We start from the raw sequence: 24,756 nt of genomic DNA on the forward strand, positions 1-24,756 counted from the left end.
TAATTTAATAATTTAATAATTTAATAATTTAATAATTTAATAATTTAATAATTTAATAATTTAATAATTTAATAATTTAATAATTTAATAATTTTATAATTTAATAATTTAATAATTTAATAATTTAATAATTTAATAATTTAATAATTTAATAATTTAATAATTTAATAATTTAATAATTTAATAATTTAATAATTTAATAATTTAATAATTTAATAATTTAATAATTTAATAATTTAATAATTTAATAATTTAATAATTTAATAATTCAATAATTTAATAATTTAATAATTTAATAATTTAATAATTTCAGATTTCATTTTTTTTTTATTATAATATTTCGCTTTTAGACGGAAATATAAACTTTAGATTTAATTTTTTTTTTAATCTAAAAAGCTTCATAGCTTAAAATATTTGAAATGCTGTAGTTTTCGAATTTTGTAATTTTGATTTTGATAAAATGGTTATTAATATGATCTCTTAATATCTATTGTTTGTTATATTAAAAAATGCCTTGGAACCTTTGATAGCCTGTACTGAGCTTAAAAATAAATCTAAGGGTTAAATCCAATCGGAACATACCCTAGCAATCATTTATGTTAATCCTTATGTTTAAATTTTTGGAAAAAGTTTGAAATATGATTAAGAAGATAAAAATTGAATGTATCCTGTGAATAATAACATAAAAATATTTAAAACACGTAAGCAAAATTTATATAAGATATTATGATACATTTTTAAAAATAAACGCGCCTTGAAGATTATTTCGAAGTTTCGTATTTTGTATTTTTACAATCAATAATTTGCAGAAGAAAATGTACTTCGTTACTTCTTAGAAATTGATGTTTTTGCACTCAACGAGAAAGATTTATTTTTTTTGAATTGGTAATAATATTTTTTTTGTAACTTGAAAGAAATTCTATAGTTCTCAATTATTTTATTTATCAAAATTCTATCCGCGCGAAATCCGCGCCTGAACAAAATTAGCCAGCAAATCCGCGCCAGATCCGCGCGATACGCGCCATCCGCGCCATCCGCGCGATCCGCGCCGTCCGTAACAACCCTGGGCCCCCTCCCTGCCTCGTAACAAAATTTCCATACAAATTTAAAAAAAAAATTGTATGGAGCGTAACACGACCTCCAACCCCCCCTTCTACCACCAACTGCGTTACGTAATAAAAGAACGCTCCCTTATGAGGAATTCGACGAACTATTTTTTTTTTTTCAAAATAATCAAAAAGCACTTCACAAATTTAGGTTTAATAAGGTTTCATATGGTCCTAAAGCCCTATGTAAATTTGTATGTACAACGGTAAAAAACACGAAAAACAACTATTTCTGATCACTTTTTCATTTTAATGCAAAAAAAATAATTAAGAGGCAACATTTTTCGATGGATCAACTACGGTTCCCTTGAAACGAGCTGTCAAGCCGGACCTTTTCTGCCAAGAAGGACCATGAGGTTAATTTTTAAGATTGATTTAATGGTATTCTTTTCAAAAGTCATATTATTGCATAATTTAAAAAAAACATCAATATTCATCAATTTAAAAAATAATCAAAGCTTTCCAGAAAAAAAGTAGCAAAAACAATGTCCAGTCAATATTTTGGTATGGAAAGAAACAAAAGTGATATTTCAATACTTCAATACTACGTTTGATTAATGTTTCATTCTTTTTTCGACGTTTTACTCAAATGATCAAAATCGATCAGCATTTCAGAAAGGTTGTTGAAATAAAATAATTGTCAAAATTGATCGCAACAATTTACCACACATTATGATCGTTAGTAAAATTGCAACACTGTGCAAAACCCAATAAACTGAAATATTAAATTTTTGAATAAAAACGCGAATTTTCTCCCAAAAGTGCTCAAATTGTTTTAGAATATGGAGTACCCGCCGTCGAGCATTATTTTTTTTTAAATGAATTAAGTTTAACTTATTTTCATTGAAATAAAAAAAAAGCTGAACACATTAGCGAGGCTAACAGGGTACTTTTTCGAAATTAAAATTTGATAAAAATACCTAAGTATCACTATTGCTATTTGAAAATCCTAATAAAATTTTTCGGCTTAGTTCAATACAAAAAAAATGTGATTGTAATTACAAATTAAAAAATTAAATAAAACTTATAATTTCGAATACAACTTAGTCTTTTTTGAGTAAGCCTGGCACCATGACCATGAATTTGTTCATTTATGTTTTTGCGTGTTTGCTATAAAATATTTTATAGCACTTTGAACTGTGTTTACGTTTACAACTATTTTGTTTGTCAACCTTTCAGAATTAAATTTTGGCCCTTTCAAGTTAAAAACATCGGTAAGTTTAAAATTAAATGCTCAAAATAAAATCCTGACCTATTATCACACGCATGTACCTCCATGATCCGGAATGTTCCAGGAGAACATACGTAATGGAACCGTAAACGGGATGTCCGACCGACTGCAAACTGGAAATGGTAGAGGAACGCCGAGGAACCAAACAAACCAGCCAAGTCGTGCATGTATTACGGCTCGATCCTCCGGTTGCATTTCAAGGTCAAACACTGGAACACGTCCGTCTGTCGCTGACCGTAAAAGTCCGTCGAGTTCCGGCTAAAGCTACCGTCAAGGCAAACGCCGACTATCGTGAACTGAACGTTGTTGAACGGCTAGTTGTGTACCACATCCAGGTGAACCGAGCTTTGAGACTGCATCACCGCACGTAACGTGTCCACGGCCGCGTCAACCTGTAGATGTCGTCGTCGTGTCACATCGAACATTCACGCACCGAGAATAAGACCGCCATGATCAAGACAGCGAAAAGCGAACCGGCGAAGAAGAAGCTGCTCATAATGGAAGGACGTAAACAAAGTAAAGTAAGCATTTCAAAAGAGCACAAAACCTAACACAACTTTTGTAAACAAAGATTTTATCCCTCTTACACCTCATGTAAACTGTTACTTTAGCCGAAGTGTAAACAAAGAGTCTATCCTGCTCACGTCGGTTGATGTTTACATTAGGAACAAGCAGGATAGACTCTTTGTTTACACTTCGGCTTCGGCCCTATTACAATGTTTTGCTTGAAGTGATACACTCTTTGTTTACAAAGGTTTACAACAAACCAAAAACAAAGCAATCGTTACTTACTCAGCCAATCCGGTCAACCCGGATCGAGGAATTCAACCCAGAATCTGCACATCCTTTTAGGACCAAAATTGACACATAATGCATCCAACTTGCACAAAACTTCCATTGACGAGCGCCCAACTCAAACTGAAGGACAGAACAAGATCAAACAGGTTGTTGTTTTGCTTGCTTTCATTCGCAAATGAAAGTTACAATAATTTCAGATTTACATTTTTCAAATTATACATTGGTTTCAACATTTACATGCTTTTTGAAAATTCAATTTTACAGAATATCTGTACCAAAAATGTCGTTTACATGTTTTTCATCAATTACATTGAATTTCATTTTACGAGAAGGCTATTTACGTGCAATACAACGAGTTAAATTGAATCTCAGATTTACATCGAGCATGTTTACGATTTAAACATCATTTCAGTGTCGTGTAAATTCACATTTTTTTTTCTGTGTTGTCATTTGTTTCCCTTAGTATTGGTGTGATCTCAAAAATAGTAGGGATGTTCACATCACACGCGATGGCGTCAAAGAATGCAAATTAAACAGTTGCTGCACCAGAAACATTGCATTGTGGTATCCTCTTTCGTACGGCGTTCCGCAGCAGATTCCACTCCGTGGTCCGGAACAGACATGAACAGGGTGACAAAGGCAGGTCAAAAGGCCTTGGCTAAAGTGAACAAGGAGGAGCTAGGAAAGAAAACTTTTGTGTTTATTTTAAACGGAGTGGCGAAATTAACGAGAATCTCAATAGGAATATTTTGCTTTCGCAGTTGATGATGCAAAAAACAACAACGTGGATTCAAAAATCTCCCAAAATAACAGTTCTTTTAGTTTATCAAAAACTCCTGTATCATTTCATAGCAAATTTGAATCAAATTTGATCAAAACGATGTTCTTATGCAATTAAATCCGTGCTTTTTGTTCTGCTGCAACAGCAATCAAGCGGCATAAACAGAAATAGAGTTATCTACGTGCGCATGTATTGCGTGTACGTACACAAAAAAGTGAGGTTAAAATTTGTACCCGCCAGCAAAAACAAATGGCGTGCTAGTGTGCGTGGGATCGGGCTTAGATAGCTCTATATCCCGCGCTCACACACACAACCAATCAATTCAAGAAACGTCAAAGTGTACGGTGGCGACATCATTCTTGATCGTGTCTCGTTGCGGTACTATGGCATCCATGTTTTTTGCTTGTTTGAATTTGAATTAACCGTTTTCGTTGGCGATGGAATAGAAAAGAGTTTCACGTCTGTTTGTCTGTGCTATAACTTTGGCAAAATGGATTATGGTTTTGCTCGAGGTTTTGCTCGTGTTGTCATCTCGCGTGCTTGGAAGTTTTTGACAGATGGAGGTGGAGGAATCCTCCGAGGAGGAAGATTTTCGTCCCGTCCGCGGGAATCGGAAGCGGAAGAAGTCCAGCGAGGTCACTGGAATCGGCATCGAAGGAGAAAAAGTTGAGAAGACCCTGCTCAACAACAACAAGTTCAGCCCGCTAGCGGATAACAAAAACAACAACAATGCCAGCCCAGCAGGAGGAGGGGACGCCCCGGCGGTTCCACCACCCGGCCAGTCGGCAGGTAAACAAAAGCAACCACCTTTGGTGGTGAAGAACACCACGGATTTTTACAAGCTCGTGGCGATAATGGAAAGTTGTAAATTTGGTTTCAATCCGATTTACAAACTAACCCGATTTGGAACCAAGGTGACCTGCTTCTCTGTCAAAGATTTTGACAAATTGAAGAGCTACTCAAGAAGAAGAAAGTGGAATTCTACACCCACGATCGGCGGAGCGAACGAAATCATCGGGTGGTTCTTCGTGGTTTTCCTGATTAACTGAAACCGGACGAGGTCAAGTCTGAAAAGGGATCTCAAGCTGGACGCGCTGGAGGTGCATATCATCAAGCGGAAGGAAAAGTCCACCTTGGACGAAACTCCGTACATTGTGGTCTTCCCCAAGGGATACACCAATCTGAAGAAGCTCTCTGCAATGAAAGTTGTGGCAAGCACTATCATCCGGTGGGAGGCCTACCGGAACAAGCGGCCGAACGTGACCCAGTGCAGGAACTGCTTGGAGCTGGGTCATGGAACCAGGAACTGTCACCTGAAAGGGAGGTGCAACAACTGTGGGGGTCCCCACAAGACGGACGAGTGCAAAGTCCAAGAAGCCGAGCCGAAGCGGTGTGCCAACTGCTCTGGAGCCCACAAAGCCACGGACCACAGCTGCCCTAAGCGTGCGGACTTCATCCGGAGGCGCCAGCGGAGTTCCCTCCGTTGCCGGGTGCAGTCCCGAACGGCAAATCGAAGGATCGCCCTCGCCGCAGGAAGAAACCAAGGAAGCAGTGGCTCCCTAGACGGTGGAGTCACGAAAGAGGAAGCCGGGGAGGTGCTCTACAGTTCCGCTGAGCTGTGGGGCATTTTCTCCGAGTACATCGGCAGTTTAACATATTAAATAGACACTTTTATTATTAGGATTTTTTTTGGTTGTAAATTTTTGCTCGGGAGACCCCTTAGATCCCATTTTCTAATGATAATTTTATCATATTCGTGTTCCTGAGACAATTTCACATAAGAAACATGCATAAAAGTTGTTATTTTCATCAAAAAATGACCTCGAGATTACTCCAGCGTAATCTGGAAATGTGCAATCCAAGATTGAAAAATTTCACCGCGAATAGTCAAATCTTCGGAAAGGGAAATCATGAAAAAAAAATCGCTGTCGTATTTTTTATTGTCGAGCTTAAGTATAACCCCTAAACAACGCTTAAGTGATATAGATATATTTTTTTTTAATTTAAGCTGGCGGTGAAAAAACCTAGTGTCTTCTTTTTATCTTCAAGGACTTCGCCGCCCTTAACTCCTAAGTATATGAAAGTGTGGCATTAGTTTTCAAAATATGTATTAACCCTCTACTGCCCAATTTTTTTCGTTTTTTTTTATTTTTCCCGTGTTCAGGAGGCAATTTTGAGCAACTTTTGTTTTACGAAAAACTTTACTTCTCTTGTTTTATGTTTTTCTTGTTTCATTTTTCGTATTTTAATTTGCATTTATCTAGTTTAGTTTAAGTTTGTTTTTGGTAGTATTTAGCCTATTCTACCACCTCCTATCATTACATTTTGCCTATCTATTTTTTTCATGTTTTTACAATCACTTTTTCAATTTTTTGCTAGTTTTTCACATTTTCTGCTATAAAATGTCACCATTACCATTTAAATTGTAAAAAAATGCGTAGAGGCATAGTCTGGGACTCTAGAAAAATTACTGCATACTTCTTATGACTGACCTATAAAAAAATGACATTTTTAAAAAACATTGGCAAAGTGACATAAAACAAGTAAAACTTCCAACCCACAGATTTTCCAAAATTTTAAGAGTTCTTCTTTCCAATGCTGACCTTTAAGGTCAAAAATTGGTTGAAAAATGATTTTTTGGCGATTTTTATATTTTTTTTTTCGAAAAACAGACTTTACGATACGGTATACATCGCTGAGTGCTGCGCAATCTTAATTATGAAACTAATTTATTTCAGTAAATCACAACCGTACCGTGTAATTATAAAATCATTTAAACTTTTTGTTTACTATCAAGTCGTCAGATATCAAATTGTAAATAAATCATACACTCCACCACAACTAATAATAAGCCTTTATGACGAGTTAGTGGCAATAGAAATGCTTAGGACTGTTGACTATAGTGACAAACTTATTCTCTTCTCGTTACACAGCTACAAATCCGAAGGTAACATCGCATGCATATCAACTTTTTGACAAAAGCCATTTCTTTTTAGAGTTAATTTCAATTTATTAAAAAAAAAACAGGCGTTTCACACGTAGCTTAATCACTTTTTTTTAGCTGTGTCCCCTGCGTGACGATATCAGTTGGCTCGCGACTGGCGATATCGTTGTCCAGATTTCATGCTAATAGCAGTCCGAAATTGTCTCTCCGCTAAGATAGACTTAAATTTGCCAGTGAAATATGGCTGCAGCTTCCCACACTCCCGACTATTTGAACCAGGATTTGCTAACTCGTTCGCTGGCAAATGGATTTCAAAACGAGGCCATTATCGTGGATACGTTTGAAATTGCACCGGCAACGGCCGCCGGCGACAACTACATGAGTGATGTTTTTCGAATTAACGTGAAGTATCGGTAAAATGATGGTTATTTTTTTGAAATTCATGCGTAATGTGGAATCATTTTTTTTCGTTTGTAGTACGTCTTCGAAAACGAAAAATGTCGAGCAAATCTCGTTGGTGATCAAGTGCATGCCAGATGCTGGACAACGCGGTCCAGTTATTGAGGAGTTGAAGGTATACGAAAAGGAGAAGGAAATGTTCGTTAACGTGATTCCTGAGCTGTCTAAAATTGCTAGCAACGAATTTTTCGCTGCAAAGTAAGTCAATGCTTGTTAGTTTAAGACGTACCTGCTTTTCCTTAAGATCATTTCTCTACCTCAACAGGTGCTACTATGCAACAACCTCACCAGAGCGCATGCTAGTATTTCACGACCTGAAGTCTCTCAACTTCACGATGGCCAATCGTCAAACGGGGCTTGACTTTGACCACTGTGCCTTAATTATGAAGAAAATCGGAAAATTTCATGCCGCATCAATGCGCTTCTCCGAAAGCAACAAGGACATTCTGGACAAGTATTTCCACTTCAGCATGTTCAACCCTTCGGTGGAAAATCATACCGATTGTATTTCGGTAGTTTTTGAAAATGGTCTAAAAACGTTGATTTCCGTCGCCGAAGAAACGTGGACCGATTTCGATCCGAAAATATTGGCGAAGATGAAGAAATTGCTGCCCGTGTATCTGACGAAGTTGAAAGCATGTTTGACCCAGGAGTTTGACGATGGATTCAAAGTTCTCAATCATGGCGATTTGTGGTGCAACAACATGCTGTTCAAATACAGCAAACAGTCCGGAGCGGTAGAAGACGTGGTTTTCGTTGATTACCAAATCAGCTACTACTCAAGTCCTGGAATTGATCTGAACTACGCCCTGTCCAACTGTCCCGATCTGGAGACACGTGACCGTACGAGTGAGCTGATTGATATTTATTACAGCTCGTTGAAGGATACATTGGAGGCAATTCAGTTTCCCAGAATCCCAACGCTGGCCGATGTGCTCCACGAAATTAAACGGATGGAGTTCTTCTCGCTTGTGTCGGTTATTTCAATATTGCCCATCGTTATGATGGAAAAATCGGACTCGTTTACACCGTCGTTCGAGGCAATGATTGACGAACAGATGGCCGAGCAAAGCCGGAAGATTCAGTACAGTGGGAAAATGTTTCAGAAAATTGTAAAACCGATGCTGACGAGATTTTACGATCGAAAGTTGTTGGATGTTTAAAAAATTATATTTAGTTATTGTCTGTTAATGAATTGTGTAATATTAAAACATCTTGCCGAGCAATTATTGTTCAATTCAATTTATTTTATTACTAAATAATCAGTTCACAATTCGACGGTAACATTTCAAAAGGCATCATGTACATTTTGACACTTTCTGGGTTATTGTATATTCTGAAAGTACTTCTAATAAGCTACCTCTCCACCAAAAATGAATAAAAGTTACTTCAGTAAAGTCTGTTTAATCATTATTTTAAATAAAGTAACATAAACAAAATCTCTGCCATCAGCAGTCCCTGTTTATATAGCCCTGTCAACCTGTCAAACAAAAGGCTACATAAACCTCGTGACGAAAAAAAAGCAACATAAACAAAGCGCCATGTACATTCGACGAAGAAAAACGAATCATAACAAAGCGCTCCCCTCAGTGACAGCCGGGTGATATCAACGTTGGTGATTTCAAAAGAAGTTATGTTTGTTTTTCTCAAATAAAATTACGGAAATAATGTTTTATTGAATATGGATGATCAAGTATCAACAAAAGCAACGTTTTTCATCGTTTGTTATCATTAGAACATCTTATTTTGCTTTCATATAAAAATGGTAATTGAAAATGGATGCTCAAAGTTCAAATGCGTTTTTCTCAAAACGCATGGTTTGTACATGATGCTTTTTGAAATGTTGGCATCGAATTCCGTATTTCTTATAACCTCCTAGAGTTTTGGAGTTCCTTTCAACTATGTTTTGTACTATACAGTATTTGTTCGTAACTGGGCTGAGAACGTAGCCCAGTCACCGAATGTTGCTCGTTAACTGGGCTGAACAAAGAAATTACAAGGGGACCACCGATGCATAATATTTTCCAGATGAAATTTAAAAATAAAAGTTACTCAAATTAATTTACAATGCTTACTTTTCATATTTCTTTAATTGTAACTTGAAATTAAACAAAAGTTTGAAAAAAGTTATTTTATTAATTCAATATGATTTTTGCATCCATTAACCCCTCGGTCATTTTGGTTTGTTTTGGTTTTTTGACGTTTGTCTGCTTTTTAACTGGACTACGGCCCAGTTATCGAGCGCCCAGTTAAAAAGCAGCCCAGTTAAATAACGCCCAGTTACCGAACAACTACTGTAGTTCATTTTCATTTAATTGGATATTCAAGAGAAGAAAAAAAAAACTTCTAAATTTGCTAAGGAAAAGGATAGAAATAGGAAAGCTTACAACTAAATCACAGTGTGTTTTGTCTATTGTAGTTGAAAAACTTCGCTGCACAAGACAGATAGCCGTTGTATATGTATTTCATCATCAGCTCACTAAGCGCTTGGTCGAGCAACTGTGTCTCTGAATTTATGGTACTTTTAAAAGACAGAAACGTCCATGGTTACCTCAGAGCACCACAATATTTTGTCTTCAAAATTTAATATCTCTGAAAACAAGCATTTTTTAACCTGGTTCGGTTAAAAAAATATAAAAATTGAAATTACAAGCCTAGTTTTCAACATTTGGATGAAAAAAGTGTTTTAAAATGCTTTTTGCAGGCGTACAGTTGCTTTCCAATCATTAGTTTTGAAAATATCAAGGTATTGACGGATTTTTTTCCCAAAAAAAAAAATAATTGTGGGACTATACTTTGGTATTTCATGAAAATTCAAAATGTTTTCAAAGGAGTTCAAACATGCTAAATATGATTATAAACGCGGGAAAATGTATTTTAACTGGTTTTCAGTTGGTTAAACTTTAATTTTCATTAAAATTTTGAAGTTTTTCGAATTATCAGGCAAATTTTGAAGGGGGGGTGGGGAGGGGGGGGGGTGGGGCGACATAAACTTTGAAAAATATTTGCAACTAGTGTGTCCATCCTGGAAATTCCCGAGACAAAAATCCCGGGATTTTCCCTAAACCGGGAATTCTCGAATCCCGGGATTTTTTTATATTTTGTCCCGGGAATTCCCGAAATTGAAAAAAAAAACATTTTTTTGGTCTGGAAACTCAGATTTGGTTGTGGAAATAGATGAATGAATTCTTAGTAATCGAAAAGAATTTTAAAACATTGTATTCGGCACATATAAAGATTTTTTTGGCTTATAAGGAAAAATTATAAAAAATTTAATTTACGGATCCGCAGAATGCTTAGCGCTTTAAACATTTTCATTAAATTTTATTTATTTTATAAATATTTACGTTTAATGATGATTTTAAACTTGAAAAAAATATTTAATCATTTTTCATCAAACATCGGCATCTGGAGCAAATTAGGACAATAGTAACGAATTAAGACAGCTGTTTAAGCCAATATTTTTTGCATAAAGTTCTGATTTCTAATTTATTGTTCTAAAATATCCTAAACCTATTCAGTCTGCAGTCCCGATTTCCCTCAGTTGGCGGTAGTGACTTAAAGATAATTTCAAAATATTTTTTTTTGTAAAACATGAAATTATAAACTTTTCTCGAATTTAACATTGGGTGGTATCATTTTATTTGTTTTCGTTTCTTGTTTTTTTTAACAGTTTCAATGAATTTCTTTAAGCATTAGAAGTCATGTCATATGAAAAATAAAAGAAATTTTAAAAAAATGATTAATATGAAATAATTTAAATCACATTGGATTAAACATTTTTATTTAATCAAAATCCAAAGCACAATAAAAAAAAAACAATTTTTTTTTGTTCAACTAACTAAAAATAGCTGTTCTTGTTCAGATTGAAGTATAGATTATCACTAATCAACAGTATTGAGCTAATTCTGTATTTGTTAGCTTGAAAAACATAACAAATTCAATAAAAACGTAGATTTTATGACTGTTTAAAAAAATTCCTAGGATCCCGGGAATTCCCGGGATTTCAAAAATATTTTTCCCGTTTCCCGGGAAATTCAAAACCCGGGAAAATTGGACGCCCTATTTGCAACGGCCTAACAACATAATAAATATTTCATCAAAAAAAATCAAACCATCCCCCGGGTATTTTGTGGTCTCTATTGCAAGTTTCTGCTCGAACCTAGGAGTCCGAAGGCTTGAATGGGGAGAGCACCCAAACCTCTTTCTACTCCAAGGAACCTTCCACCCCAGTGTTTGAACTGACGACCTTTGAATTTTTATTAGTTTACAGTTGAAAAGCTTGATATGAACCATTTGAAAAAAAAAGCTTTGTTTTATTCAAATTAAAATGAAGGGTATTTTTTATCTTTGAAATCAACTTTTAAGAGCGAGTCCACGAGCAAAGTATACCCATCTCGCATCGACCTCACCAATCTGCCTGAAATTTTCAGGGGTTGTTTGTACATATAAAACTAGCATCTGGCCAAAATATGAGCACTCTAGGTCAACGGGAAGTGGGGCAAATCGGGACACAAAGTTTGAAGGTTCAAAAACGTCAAAAATCGTAAAAAGGCTGTAACTTGGCCAAAATTCAACTAAATTTAAAAATTCAAAATGCATCTGAAAGGGCTTAAAAAATGCAACAAAATGCAGGATAGCACCCCAATTGGTTAAATCTAAAGTGAGTTATTGACATTTTAGTGAAAAAATAGTATAATTTTCAAACTCAAATAAAAAAGTGTTCCATCCAGATATCAACTCGGGTCGACCTGCAGCTTGTAAGGGACATCTGGGACTACCATCTGAGACTGAGAACGCTTTGGGTAAGGCAGTTTAACATATTAAATAGACACTTTTACTTTTAGTGAAGTTTTTGGTTGTAAATTTTTGCTCGGGGGACCCCTTAGAACCCATTTTCTGATGATAATTTTATCATATTCGTGTTCCTGAGACAATTTCACAATAGAAACATGCATAAAAATGTTTATTTTCATCTATTTTAACCCTTTAAAAAATGAAAGTTAAAAAAATCTTCGATTCACATTTATTGAAATTCAAGTTCGTTTCCAAGGATACCAGATGACACCAGAAAAAAAGCAGCATCTGATTTTTTTTAACTTTCATTTTTCAAAGGGTTAAAATTAAGGCTACCAACTCTTGCTGAGCAAAAATCCGTACACTATGCCAATATGACAGCATGGTATAACAAAAACTGTCAAGGAATAATTTATATAAATTAAATTAAATTTTAAATTTGAGAATTTAAAATTAAAAACTGTGTCGTTTTTACAGCTAACAAATTTCACAAAATGCTATCAGAGTGCTTGCACGTTTAAAAGTATTCATACAATAAACCGTGATTTGAATCAACACGTTATGTTCTTATTTTTTTTGTTAAAAGTTTAAAAGTTTACGAAATGTCAAGTTTGCTTTAACGAATAAAATCGTTCTAAGTGTTTTCACGAACACATATCCAAAAAAAAAATATTGTAAAGGTCCTATAACATGTGAAACACAACAGTTTATAGGACCTTTAAAAAACTTTCAGGTATTCACAAGTTTTAGATGGCCTTTGGATCTTTTAATGGATAAATATATTTAGTAAGGAATTCCTAAAAGAACAATTCGAGATTTTTTTAAAAGGTCCTATCAACATATGCAAGACAATAGTTTATAGGACCTTTTAAAAAAACTCCAGACTTATTGATAATCAAGCTTAAATTGAGGAAAACCCGGAAAACTCTCCCTTTTCAAATCAAACTCAAAGTAAAATAAAAATAAAAATGTCTGGTTAACAAAAGCTTTGACCAAATAAAAAAAAAACATTCCAATGTTTAAAAAGTTGTTAAAATTCCGTACAAATCCGTAGTATGCGAGAAATTCCCTACAAAAATTCCGGCCTGTTTATAATCCGCGAAGAGGGTCGAAAATCCGTATGGTAAGGAAAAAATCCGTACAGTTGGTAGCCTTAGTTAAAATGGATGAAAATAAACATTTTTATGCATGTTTCTATTGTGAAATTGTCTCAGGAACACGAATATGATAAAATTATCATCAGAAAATGGGATCTAAGGGGTCCCCCGAGCAAAAATTTACAACCAAAAAATTCACTAAAAGTAAAAGTGTCTATTTAATATGTTAAACTGCCTTACCCAAAGCGTTCTCAGTCTCAGATGGTAGTCCTAGATGCCCCCTACAAGCTGCAGGTCGAACCGAGTTGATATCTGGATGGAACACTTTTTTATTTGAGTTTGAAAATTATGCTATTTTTCACTAAAATGTCAATAACTCCCTTTAGATTTAACCAATTGGGGTGCTCTATCCTGCATTTTGTTGCATTTTTTAAGCCCTTTCAGATGCATTTAGAATTTTTAAATTTAGTTGAATTTTGGCCAAGTTACAGCCTTTTTACGATTTTTGACGTTTTTGAGCCTTCAAACTTTGTGTCCCGATTTGCCCCACTTCCCGTTGACCTAGAGTGCTCATATTTTGGCCAGATGCTAGTTTTATATGTACAAACAACCCCTGAAAATTTCAGGCAGATTGGTGAGGGCCAAACGACGTCCCATACAAAGGGGTATGCCCTGTTCGTGGACTCGCTCTTAAAAATATTTCAGATTTTTCTGAGTACTGTTTAATTTTAACGATATTTGATTATTTGGATGGATAACTCCCGTGAAAGTTAATAAAAAATTATTATTTTTTGTTTACATTTTGTATTTTTTTTTCAATGCAGTTCGGTTTTATTGCATGGAGAATAATCAAGATACAATCAGTTCATTTGCAATTCATAACAGAATTTTGGATTTGATATGAAATTCAGTGAAAAATTTTTAGCTTTATTAGTTAAATATAAAAACAATTTAATAAACGAGAATACGCATGCTCTACATTTTGTTTCAAAATATATATAGAGCCCATCCGTAAAACAGGCGGAATCTATTTGGAAAATTATGAGATTTTTTTTGTGTCTTGTTCAAATTTATTGAAATTGTTTTTAGTTTATTTAAATAATATATATTAATTTATCATAACAAGCAGTTTCTGCGATTTAAACATAAGGTTTTCAGAGTTATTTTAACATTTTTCACGTTCCGCGAAATTTGCGTGAAATTTGGTGTTTTGAAATTGAGGTCCCGTGAAATTTGCAATTTTCAAGCGTGAAAATTCACTAAGCCTATACTGCCCCTGATCGCATAAATGTCCCATATGCATTTTCATCGATTTCGAGTTTTTGATGCAGTTTGGTTCAAAATCGTGTGCTCTTTCAAAAGAGCCTATAACATCCAGTACTTTGTTCTAGAAATCAGGAGGAAATCCAGTTTTTTCGCGAAAACTTAACACGTAGCCTTATGCATGGGACAAACTTAAAAAGCGTTTTTCTCAGCTTGCTGTTTTTGCATATGGGACATTTATGCGAACATGGGCAGTATAACCCTTATAAAATTACAAACTGGAGCGTTTAGTGTGGTATGTACACGCATCCTGCCTCGCTTTTTGATTCTGTGAACCGTTCACCGAATCCCCTCTGCGATGAACTTAACGCAGTAGGGCTGCTCGCTTTAAATTTTGCAATACAGTTTGGGTGTTGTCGTATGTACTGGAATTATTAATATTGTCAAGAAAAGTGCTTGGGGCTTAATAAATCTAACCCTAAACATTCAAGCGTACTTTTATCGGACCAGCTCAGTATATGTTACACAGAAAAAAATTATGTAAATTTGGAAGCTGTAATTTTGAAAGGTTGAATATTACCTCTTTTATGATGTAATTTTACCTCAATTTAGACTGAAAAAGTGACATTACACCAGAAAAGTGGTAAAATTACACATTTCCAGAGGTAAAATTACACCTTTTTTCTGACATAAAAGATGTACCCCTTCCCAGATGTAATATTACCATGATTTTTTTTTCTGTGTAGATTAGTGTTTTATTATGTACAGTCATACCTTTTTTTAAACACTGGCAAAGAGTGCTGAAAAGAAGGCTACATTTTTTCTATAAAGAATTATTTTAATGAAAATGGAGTTTTCAAAAATAATTCTTTACTTACGAAATACTAAGATTATCACTTCACTTGTGAAAGTAGAACATAAGGTGATTGCTCTTATAATTATCACCATGATATTTAAGTTTGTTTTTTTTGCAAATCATGGTTTCAGAATGTCGGTAATTTTCTCGAAAAATTATAATAACAGCTTAAATTACGGCACTTTTACGAGTACTAGTTAATCCGGTGTTTAGCAGTGAACAAACTGTTTGATGGGGCAGATCACGATGAGATGACAATTGTCATTCAAATCTAAAGGTATAAATTACTAGAAGGCGCATGCGGCTCGTTCCCTTCCCGATACTAATGATACATTTAAACGCACATTAGATATCCACTTGAAATCCAACAGTCGCATGTTTGAACAACGTTCTTTTTTACGTTTAGTACTTTAACAACTTTTGGCTTAAGCACTAGCGAAACGAAACCATGGCACTGCTGCTCCCAGCATACCTTAACGAATCTCTGATCCAAACGGCACTCGAGTCCGGACTCGACTATCCTCGCCGAACGCGCGTCCAGCTCCTGCAGTGTCGCTTCCGGTGTGCCACGACCGTGGGCGATAACTACCTGAGTGATGTGTTCAGGGCGTGGGTACGATTTAGAAGGTTGGATGATCTGAACCGAGATGAGGACATTTCGCTGATAGTAAAGTGCATGCCGGCCGACGGCCATCGTGGATCGGTTATAGAAGAGCTTAATGTGTTCGAGAAGGAAGTTCTGATGTTCCGCGATGTGGTCCCGCAGCTATCGGAAGCGGTTGGAAGGGAGCAGTTTGCCGCGAAGTATAACTAACTTCTTTTTCTGTTGCTTTTGGATACATTACGCTTTATTCCAGACTATATTACGCCACCGAGGATCCAATCCGGATGATCGTCTTTCAGGATCTCAACGCAATAAACTACACAATGACCAATCGTACCAACGGCGGACTTGATTTGAACCATTGTATGCTTATAATGCGCAAGATTGCAAAATTTCACGCTGCCTCAATGATAATGGCGTGTAAAAGTCCGACAAAGCGTAAAGAATTCGAGCAGGACTTTGGGTACGGTTTCTTAAATCCAAAGGTCTCGCGAGAGAACAACACAGTTATGGGGATATTCACCCAAGGGCTCAGCACGTTGATTGAGTGCGCCAGTAAGTGGACCAATCTCGATTCGGACATAGTGAAGAAGCTTAGGGCGTTGAAACCAGTCTACAAGGAGCGACTGGAGAAGTCGTTGAACCAACAATGTCTCGATGGGTTTAAGGTGATGAACCATGGCGATTTGTGGAGCAACAACATGCTGTTCAAATACTGTCCGGACGGGACACCGCAGGACGTTATATTCGTCGATTATCAGCTGAGTTGCTACACGAGTCCTGGCGTAGATCTGAACTACTCGTTGGTAAACTGCCCAACGTTCGAGGTGCGTGAAAAGCATCGCGATGGTCTGATTGCAGAGTATCACAAAACCCTCACGGCCGTATTGAAGGAGGCAGGCTACGAAAAGATCCCATCACTGGCTGATGTTAAGAAGGAAATTCAAAGAATGAACTTTTACAGTAAGTAAAATCAGAGAAAAGTGTAGCAAAATCTAAAAATTCTCAACTCAATCAGGCTTCTTCGCGGCCGTGGCCATCCTGCCGATAGTAACGATGGAGAGCATCGAGTCGGGCTTGGACGTTGGCCTCGATGCGCTCGCGGACGAGAAGAAAGCCGAGCAGCTGCGCTTACACCAGTACAACGGTGACCGGTATCGGCGCTCGATAGTGGTGCTACTGCAGCGATTCAATCGGGAGGGCCTGTTGGATTAAAACACGTGATTGCATAGATATAGGTATCTTATCTATGGGAGATACCAATTATCGTTTAGTTGATAGCTCGTTCGTAGTGGGTATTATGCGTCTATTAAAACGAACCCCATCCAAAGCGCTTGGTCATCTACACACATGAAGCGACAGATTAGCATTGATATATATCTTGACAGGAGGAAATCAACTGCTGGTGATAGTGACTTGCACATCAGTAAATTACAATTCTAGCCAAAGCTCTAGCTCTAGCTTTGGGCAAAATCACGTTTGCTTATCTTATCGTTGTGGGAAACAAAGGAAAACTGGAAGATAGGTTAAATCTGTTATCCACATTTTTAAGCGAAAATGGCGTTACAAATGGTGCACGCCCGAGGTGTCAAAATCGCGCAGTGGTACCAACATTAGGAAAAAGTGTGGCTGTCATGCCGTGGCACATTTTTTTTTATTATTATTGGTACCACAGCGTGATTTTGACATTTCGGGCATGCACCATTCGTAACAATCGTAACGCAATCTTCGCTTAAAAATCAGGATAAAAATGCACAAGAAATAATAAAAAAGTGGCTTTAAAAACATTGTTTATTATTTGTATAAGAAAACTAGTTGACATTTATCTTAGCATTTCAAATAGTGATATTTCTCACGCAAAAGCTATGTATTTGCGCTATTTTTAATGATGGCGTAGGTATTAGACTATGACAAACAAGCAATCAAACTTAGCAAATGTATGCATGACGTTTCTGCAAACAAATGTAGATGCGAGTTTGTTTGTCACTGTCCAATACCTCCTTAAGAGCGAGTCCACGAACAGGGCATACCCCTTTGTATGGGACGTCGTTTGGACCTCACCAATCTGCCTGAAATTTTCAAAGGTTGTTTGTACATATGAAACTAGCATCTGGCCAAAATATGAGCACTCTAGGTCAACGGGAAGTGGGGCAAATCGGGACACAAGGTTTGAAGGTTCAAAAACGTCAATTTTTTTAAAAAGGCTGTAACTTAGGCAAAATTCAATTTATTTTCAAAATTTAAAATGCATCTGAAAGGGCTTGAAAAATGCAACAAAATGCAGGGAGAAGCATCCCAATTGGTTAAACCTAAAGGGAGTTATTGGCATTTAGTGAAAAAATAGCATAATTTTCAAACTCAAATAAAAAAGTGTTCCATCCAGATATCAACTCGGTTCGACCTGCAGCTTCTAGGGGACATCTGGAACTACCATCTGAGACTGAGAACGCTTTGGGTAAGGCAGTTTAACACATTAAATAGACACTTTTACTTTTAGTGAATTTTTAGAGATTAGTGATAATTTTATCATATTCGTGTTCCTGAGACAATTTCACAATAGAAACATGCATATTTTTTTTTATTTTGATCCATTTGAGCCCTTTAAAAATTGTTTTAGCATAACAGTTTTATAGAAACCCTAGATGTTTGGGAATCAAAAGATCGGAAATTTTATGCCCTTCCGATGGCATATAGGTTGACTTGTGAATCGTGGACCGGTTCGGATGCCGGCGGATTTTATGACGACGTAATTTCGGGTTGGTACGAAATTCCAACGAAAAATCTATTCTATCGATACAAAGACCCCCAAAACGGTGTTATTCCCACTCCAAAATGTTTATTTAATAATTCTATGGTAATATACTGACATTTAGTTTGCAAAATTCAGTTTGGATAAGTTTTAATAGAATTTCCAGAGTTATACAGCAATTCAAAATTTTCTGGGGGTTCCCTGGTCGAAATAATTAGACCCGTATTTTTTGTTTGGCCATTAGGGTGACCTACGGCGTGTTAGGGTGGTCTGAAAAATGGCCATTTTCGTCGATTTTCGCAAAAACCACTTTTTTTCAAAAAATCAACTCCTCGCCATTTTAACCGATTTCAATTGTCTTATACGCAAATGAAAGGTGATAAGTTATGGTACGTTCGTTTGAACAGCCAGTGCGGCACTGAGTGCCACACTCGTCGGTGCCAGTTTTGGTTCAAACGAACATTCTTTTTCAGTGTGCATGGAACTCGCATGAAACTGAAAAAATATCGAGTGCGGCACTAGAGTTTCAGTTCCAAGATGGCGGCGAAACTCGTGCGGAACTAGCGCGAGTTTCTTCAAAGAAACACTTTGACAGCTCTGAGTGCGGCACTCAGTGTGGAACTATCCATCAAACGAACGTACCATTAGTAAGAAGTTTCAAAAATCTAGCCTAACATATGAAAAGGGCGTATGAAACTTTAAAATGCCGTTTTGACGGTGTCTGGACCAAATAGCCTATGTCTGGAAATATTTTTATCGGATTCCCCGGACATTTTAACATAACATACTAAAAAATGGGAGGAGTTCATAAACAGGATTCCGAGATATGATTTTTGAAAATAAAATCCGTGTTTTTTGACGCGCCGCGCGCAAAAACCGGAGAATGACGAAATTAGCAAAAAATCAACTTTTTTCACTAAAACTGCCATATTAATAATTTCGAGAAAAATTAGAATAATGCGCTCCAATTAATCGCCGCAGAAAGATATCGTCGCAGTGCAATGCTATAAGTTGTCTATGGCAACGAAAAACTGTTGAATTTTTTTCGCGGGTGCAAACACACGTACACCAGTATTTGTTTACGTTTTGCACTGCGGCTGTCATGCGCTCATATTCTCCAGGCCTTCAAGATAATCGCCAAAATCTAATACTTCTTGATAGGCGCAATAACTTCAAAATTTCAGCGATGACGCGCGTGCGATGATACATGTCTGAGTAAAAAAAGTTGCGTCTTTTAATTACGAAAATTTTGGTACCCAAACATCTATAGGTCATCGCTGAAATGTTGAAGTTAACGGCGTAGGTCACCCTAATAGCCAAACAAAAAATACGGGTCTAATTATTTCGGAAAAATTTTGAGCCCGATCCGAGCACTTTTGTTTTTTTCCATGCTGTTTTCGTGGGGAATTGCTGTATATGTATGTGACTCGGTCCTAACCAGGCCCAGTACCGAAAAGGACCTAATAAAAATAATTTTATTAAAATAATCTACAGGGGAAGAAGAAACGAGAGGAAGAAGAAACGAGGGGATCCCCCGCTCCGGGAACCTCTGGGGGAAAATCCAGTCTGTGGTGCTCACCTAAAGCGCCAACATCTTGGCAGGTTGTAAGGATAAGCCACACACATCCACAAGGGGTCAGTCGAGTGTCAACCACAGAAGTGAGGGCACGCAGAGCCTATGAGTGTACAAGTGGCGGGTGAGACGGACACTGCAGCGGACCGGTGTGGCCAAGCCCCGCAGGGTGCCACACAGTCAAATTAAAAGGAAAACGGAAATTTATTTTTTCGGAAAATCCCCCTACAAAATCCTGGTTTTGTTCTTACTATTTTTTGACAGCTGGAAAAGTCGCTTTACCTTTTCTAATCTACATACCTTGGGGCTGTCATGGCCCACTGAGAATTTTGGCTCGAACCTCGTCTCGATTCAGGCTCGATCTCGAGCCAGATTGACTCGAGGCTCGAGCCAAAATTCTCATTGAGGGTGTTGAGAATCTTGTTAAGGTGGAATCCCAATTTTTAATTGCTAGACAACTTGGATGATCATCGCACAAACATTACGTTTCTCATATAGCACAAACTCGTATGGTTCATCCGCGAGGGCCCAGGCCACTGCAGGTTGTGGCAAATTTTCTAGATTTTTTAAATAAGCAGAATCATGGTTTGGTAAATGTTCGCCTGACGGAACATACTTGTGGGTACCAGCAGCTCCAGAAAGTTGCCAACTGTTGCTCCTTGCCTCCAGGCAATCTTTTCCAGGTCCAGGTTGCAGGAAATGTTTACTCTTCGACGACTCAGTAAACTTAATTCGAATCGTATGCGAATTCCTTTCTAAACACAACAACTGGTTCCGTGTTTGTACCGGTAGTTGCGTTTAAAATGGAATTCGTATAGTTACGATTTGAATTGCATTCCGTTTCAGAATTCGAATCGAATTGACTGGGATTGAATTAGGATTTTCTTTTGTTCTGTTTCAAGTGGAGATTCTAGCAATGGTATAATCTTCAATCAATTTTATTTTATGCTGCGATCGTCTATTATGACATCACATTTAAACCTTTAAACTGAATATTGTTACTCAACAACGTGAGCCAAATGGGAGGATTCATTGCAGTTCTACAAAACTTAAGTGTATGTAGAAGTTGTTTCGACAAGTATTGAGGACTTAAATTTTAAGTCAGGTTTAAAAATTTATTATTTGTTCACAAAGCATACCGTAGAACATAAGTACCTGAAGGATGGGTTCTCAGTTTATTGCTCGCACACTATTCCGTTCACTCCGGTTCCGGACATACTTTCCGCCGCGTGTCACACTCATAAAAGTATACAGATATAAATTAAACGGTTTGTTTACAGTACCGGTTGGTGCCACACAATTTTGCCCCGCAGACATCCCGATACGAGCAGTGGGAACTTTGGGCTAAACTTACTACTAACGACCACGTCCGAGTGACAGTGCTTTGTCTTGATTTCGTACAGTGGCTTTGGCGCGGCCACTTCGTCCTGTCGGTCCGTAATGAATGGCAGCTCGTTACACTGAGCGTTGAACGCCAACAGTCGGATACCGTAACCGTGCGGGAGCAGATGACCCGCCCGTCGGACGAGAAGCACGGTTCCTTGATGAAACCCTTGCCCTTGTTGGGCTCTTCAATGTAGTACAACATTCGGTTCACGTTCACCGTAATGCTCTGCTGGTACTTTTGCTGGTGTTCCGCCGTCGGCAGCGGAATCAACCCGCTCGTGATGCCGTACACGTTGGCCATATTGAGCGACCGGGTGTTCTCGACTCGGAGATTCCGATTTCGCAGCGACACCTCGGCCGCCCAAATGTCCGAGTTCGGCGCAGGGAAATCAATGTTGCCCTGGTTGTTTACGCTAATACGGTTACCGTTCGCATTGTTCGGTTCTGCTGGTTCCCCAACAGCCGCGTTTACGAGGGCAGCAGCGGCCGCTACCGCACCTCCTCCACCACCACCACCACCGCCTCCACCCTCGCCGGCTGTCGAAGCGTCCTGGTTCTGCTCCTGGCCGGCGGCGGCGTCCTCCTCGCTGTCGCTGTCCACGTCGTCATCCAGCGCGATCTCCTGAATATCATGCACGCAACTCCACTACAAATAGCATCGAAAAAAATGAGATTAATTACCTCATGAACACAATCAAATCACAGAGTTGCATTTTACTATAAAAAGTTATTTTTGGCGCAGGCAATGTGCTTGGAATACCAATTTGTCGGTCTGCCATCGAAATAAACCAAGTTCAACCTAATAAATCGAAGTTTGGAGAAACCCTCGAGCTTCCCAAACAAAATACATTTCGACAACGATGGCCACTTGTTTTTGTTTTATTCAGACGGAATCCATCCGCAATCAGCAACTTAACCAAGACTTTTTTTCCATTCTGCGTATTTTTCTGAAGCTGAAAACCGACTGACCTTCAAAAATTACCCCAATTGAAATAATTCTAGTGGTAGCAGAACTAAAAACCAATATTTTAAACAATAATTTAATCTAAAGCGTTACATTTCCTCGGCAAATCAGAAAAGATCAGCCACGTTTTCTCAACATCCAAAGCCGTCAAAACAATAAAAGCAAACACACTAATTCAAAATCACCTAAACATGCTTGACAGATATTTCGCGACAAAAAAATCGTCGCGAGAGATAAACCTGCTCAATTCGGTTTAGCGCCGCGGCGACAATAGACCCACCTTGAATACCATGTATAGGGGAGAGTGGGGAGACTTGATCCCCGGGGAGACTTGATCCCAAGCCAGTATCTCGTCAGCATGTGGATAAAACAATTAGCTTTGTTCTAGAAAGTTGTGCGAAATTGACTAAAACTCATTGTAGAAAACAAAGAAAAAAATTAAAAAATGTTTAGATTGAGTTACACACATTTTCCTAAGAAGTGCTGCAAAAAACTTCCAAGAGATCTTTTTTCTTTGTTTTGATAAGTATAGAAAACACTCAAAAATTATTTAAAAAAATATTTTTTGTACATGAATTGTTTGATAAACATATCAACTCCAAAACCCTTACGCATTTGATGTTAAATTTATCGTCATACTATTTTTACAATCAATTGTTTAAAAAAGTGCGTTTAGGGAGACTTGATCCCTGCATTTTTACAGTCACTGGAATCAGCCTCAAAATTAAATAACTTGGGTGGGTTTTCGTACATAGTACCCTTTAGTATAGTTGTACATAACTTACTGCAATTTGAACCATTTTTCAAAAGTTTTGTAAACAAAAATTACCAGCTTTTGTAAACATGCTCAATTTTGGTCTAAAAAAGAAAATTTTTCGTTTTTAAATATTATACATGCTAAACTTGTTATATTTTGAACACAAACGTACAGGTTTAATGTGAAATTGCTGTATCTTATAGAAAATTAAAAGTTTGGATGAATAAGAAACATTTTGCTTAAAATTTCTTCAAAATGTTGAAAGGGGGATCAAATTACCCCCAACATTTTGGAAATTCAGGTTTAAAATATTTTTTAAAAACGCTTGGCATTATTCGAAGAGCTTATCTGATGAAATACCCTTATCAGCCAAACATAGTTGAATGTTTAAGCTTTCAATTCATGCAAAAAGATCATAGTTTTGTGAGAAATTGACAGAGTTATGTGCGATACAAAAAAAAGGGATCAAGTCTCCCACTCTCCCCTACCTATCGACTCCAAGAGGATGATGTAAGAAGAAGATTCACAATTTCTCATACTTAATTGCAAGATGCTTTAGGTAAACACCAAAATTTGGTTGAAATTTAAAATAAACAAAAATGCTTTAAATCTTTTTATTTTATCTGTTTTCGATAAGAAGCCGATTAATTGATTAATTTTATAGGCGATAGACTATTTTTCTAAGCTCCAAAACATTTTTTTTTTTAATATTTTTGTTGCAAAATAGGATTGCGTAATTTGTGTTCACCAATATCAGTGTCTTGACTTTGACAGGGGGATTGGCAGCCAAACCCACTTTGGTCTGACAGCTTTATGCTGGATTTTGGTCTGACAACGCGGGGGATTTGCTGCCACACCCCCTTGATCAAATTCTGAGCAAATGTCTGTGTGTTTGGTGGGATGTTGATCAAAAAATTGTCACTCGGTTATCTCGACATTGGCTGAACCGATTTTGTTCGTTTTGGCCTAATTCGATCCGTCTTTGGGTCCCATAAGTCGCTATTGAAAATAATGCAGTTTAGTTAGGTTCTTCAAAAGTTATGCTAAAAAACAATTGAACATCTGACAACCATATCAAAAGTTATAGCACTTAAGTGTTATTTATGCACTTTTTGGAGGCCGGATCTCAAATATGTTGATGAAAACGTTGTCCGGATCTATCATGCGACCTGTCGTTGGATTGGTAATCAAAAGAACTTTCCATCGCGTCCAAAACATTGAAGATCTGACAACCCTATCAAAAGTTATAAACTCTTAAGCGATATTTAAGCACTTTTTGGATGCCGGATCTTAGATCTTTTGGTGAAAACATTATCCAAATATATCATGCGACCAATCTTTGGATAGGTAATTAAAAGACCTTTCCAACAAGCACCAATTGAATTGGAGAT

The 24,756-nt window shown here is 37.1% G+C and overlaps 3 protein-coding genes across 3 annotated transcripts in view; 2 read left to right on the forward strand and 1 right to left on the reverse strand.

Moving 5' to 3' along the window:
• The first annotated feature begins 7,028 nt into the window (after nucleotides 1-7,028).
• LOC6037947 lies at nucleotides 7,029-8,561 on the forward strand. Its single transcript, XM_001847746.2, has 3 exons — nucleotides 7,029-7,273; nucleotides 7,338-7,517; nucleotides 7,585-8,561. Exons 1-3 carry the CDS (start codon nucleotides 7,101-7,103, stop codon nucleotides 8,480-8,482), a joined length of 1,251 nt encoding a protein of 416 aa, XP_001847798.2. The 5' UTR covers nucleotides 7,029-7,100; the 3' UTR covers nucleotides 8,483-8,561.
• Nucleotides 8,562-15,636: 7,075 nt separating this feature from the next.
• On the forward strand, nucleotides 15,637-17,721 carry LOC6037948. The gene is made up of 3 exons (XM_001847747.2): nucleotides 15,637-16,136; nucleotides 16,190-16,899; nucleotides 16,955-17,721. Exons 1-3 carry the CDS (start codon nucleotides 15,781-15,783, stop codon nucleotides 17,149-17,151), a joined length of 1,263 nt encoding a protein of 420 aa, XP_001847799.2. The 5' UTR covers nucleotides 15,637-15,780; the 3' UTR covers nucleotides 17,152-17,721.
• Nucleotides 17,722-21,339: 3,618 nt separating this feature from the next.
• LOC6037949 (DDB1- and CUL4-associated factor 10 homolog) overlaps nucleotides 21,340-24,756 on the reverse strand; it is a 45,498-nt gene continuing 42,081 nt past the window's right edge. Inside the window, 2 exon segments of the mRNA XM_038266829.1 lie at nucleotides 21,340-21,762; nucleotides 21,765-22,290. Of these exon segments, the coding sequence (XP_038122757.1) occupies nucleotides 21,533-21,762; nucleotides 21,765-22,290 (756 nt within the window). The 3' untranslated portion in view covers nucleotides 21,340-21,532.

The sequence above is a fragment of the Culex quinquefasciatus genome, chromosome 1, assembly GCF_015732765.1.
Source record: "Culex quinquefasciatus strain JHB chromosome 1, VPISU_Cqui_1.0_pri_paternal, whole genome shotgun sequence".
NCBI classification, from domain to species: Eukaryota; Metazoa; Arthropoda; class Insecta; order Diptera; family Culicidae; genus Culex; species Culex quinquefasciatus.

Bases quoted from the DNA above. Each gene is read 5' to 3' on its own strand.
- LOC6037948 (XM_001847747.2), top strand. From the start codon at position 15,781: ATGGCACTGCTGCTCCCAGCATACCTTAACGAATCTCTGATCCAAACG. The intron at 16,137-16,189 runs GTATAACTAACT...GCTTTATTCCAG, and splicing joins AGGGAGCAGTTTGCCGCGAA to ACTATATTACGCCACCGAGG. The intron at 16,900-16,954 runs GTAAGTAAAATC...CAACTCAATCAG, and splicing joins TCAAAGAATGAACTTTTACA to GCTTCTTCGCGGCCGTGGCC.
- LOC6037947 (XM_001847746.2), top strand. From the start codon at position 7,101: ATGGCTGCAGCTTCCCACACTCCCGACTATTTGAACCAGGATTTGCTA. The intron at 7,274-7,337 runs GTAAAATGATGG...TTTCGTTTGTAG, and splicing joins CGAATTAACGTGAAGTATCG to TACGTCTTCGAAAACGAAAA. The intron at 7,518-7,584 runs GTAAGTCAATGC...CTACCTCAACAG, and splicing joins AACGAATTTTTCGCTGCAAA to GTGCTACTATGCAACAACCT.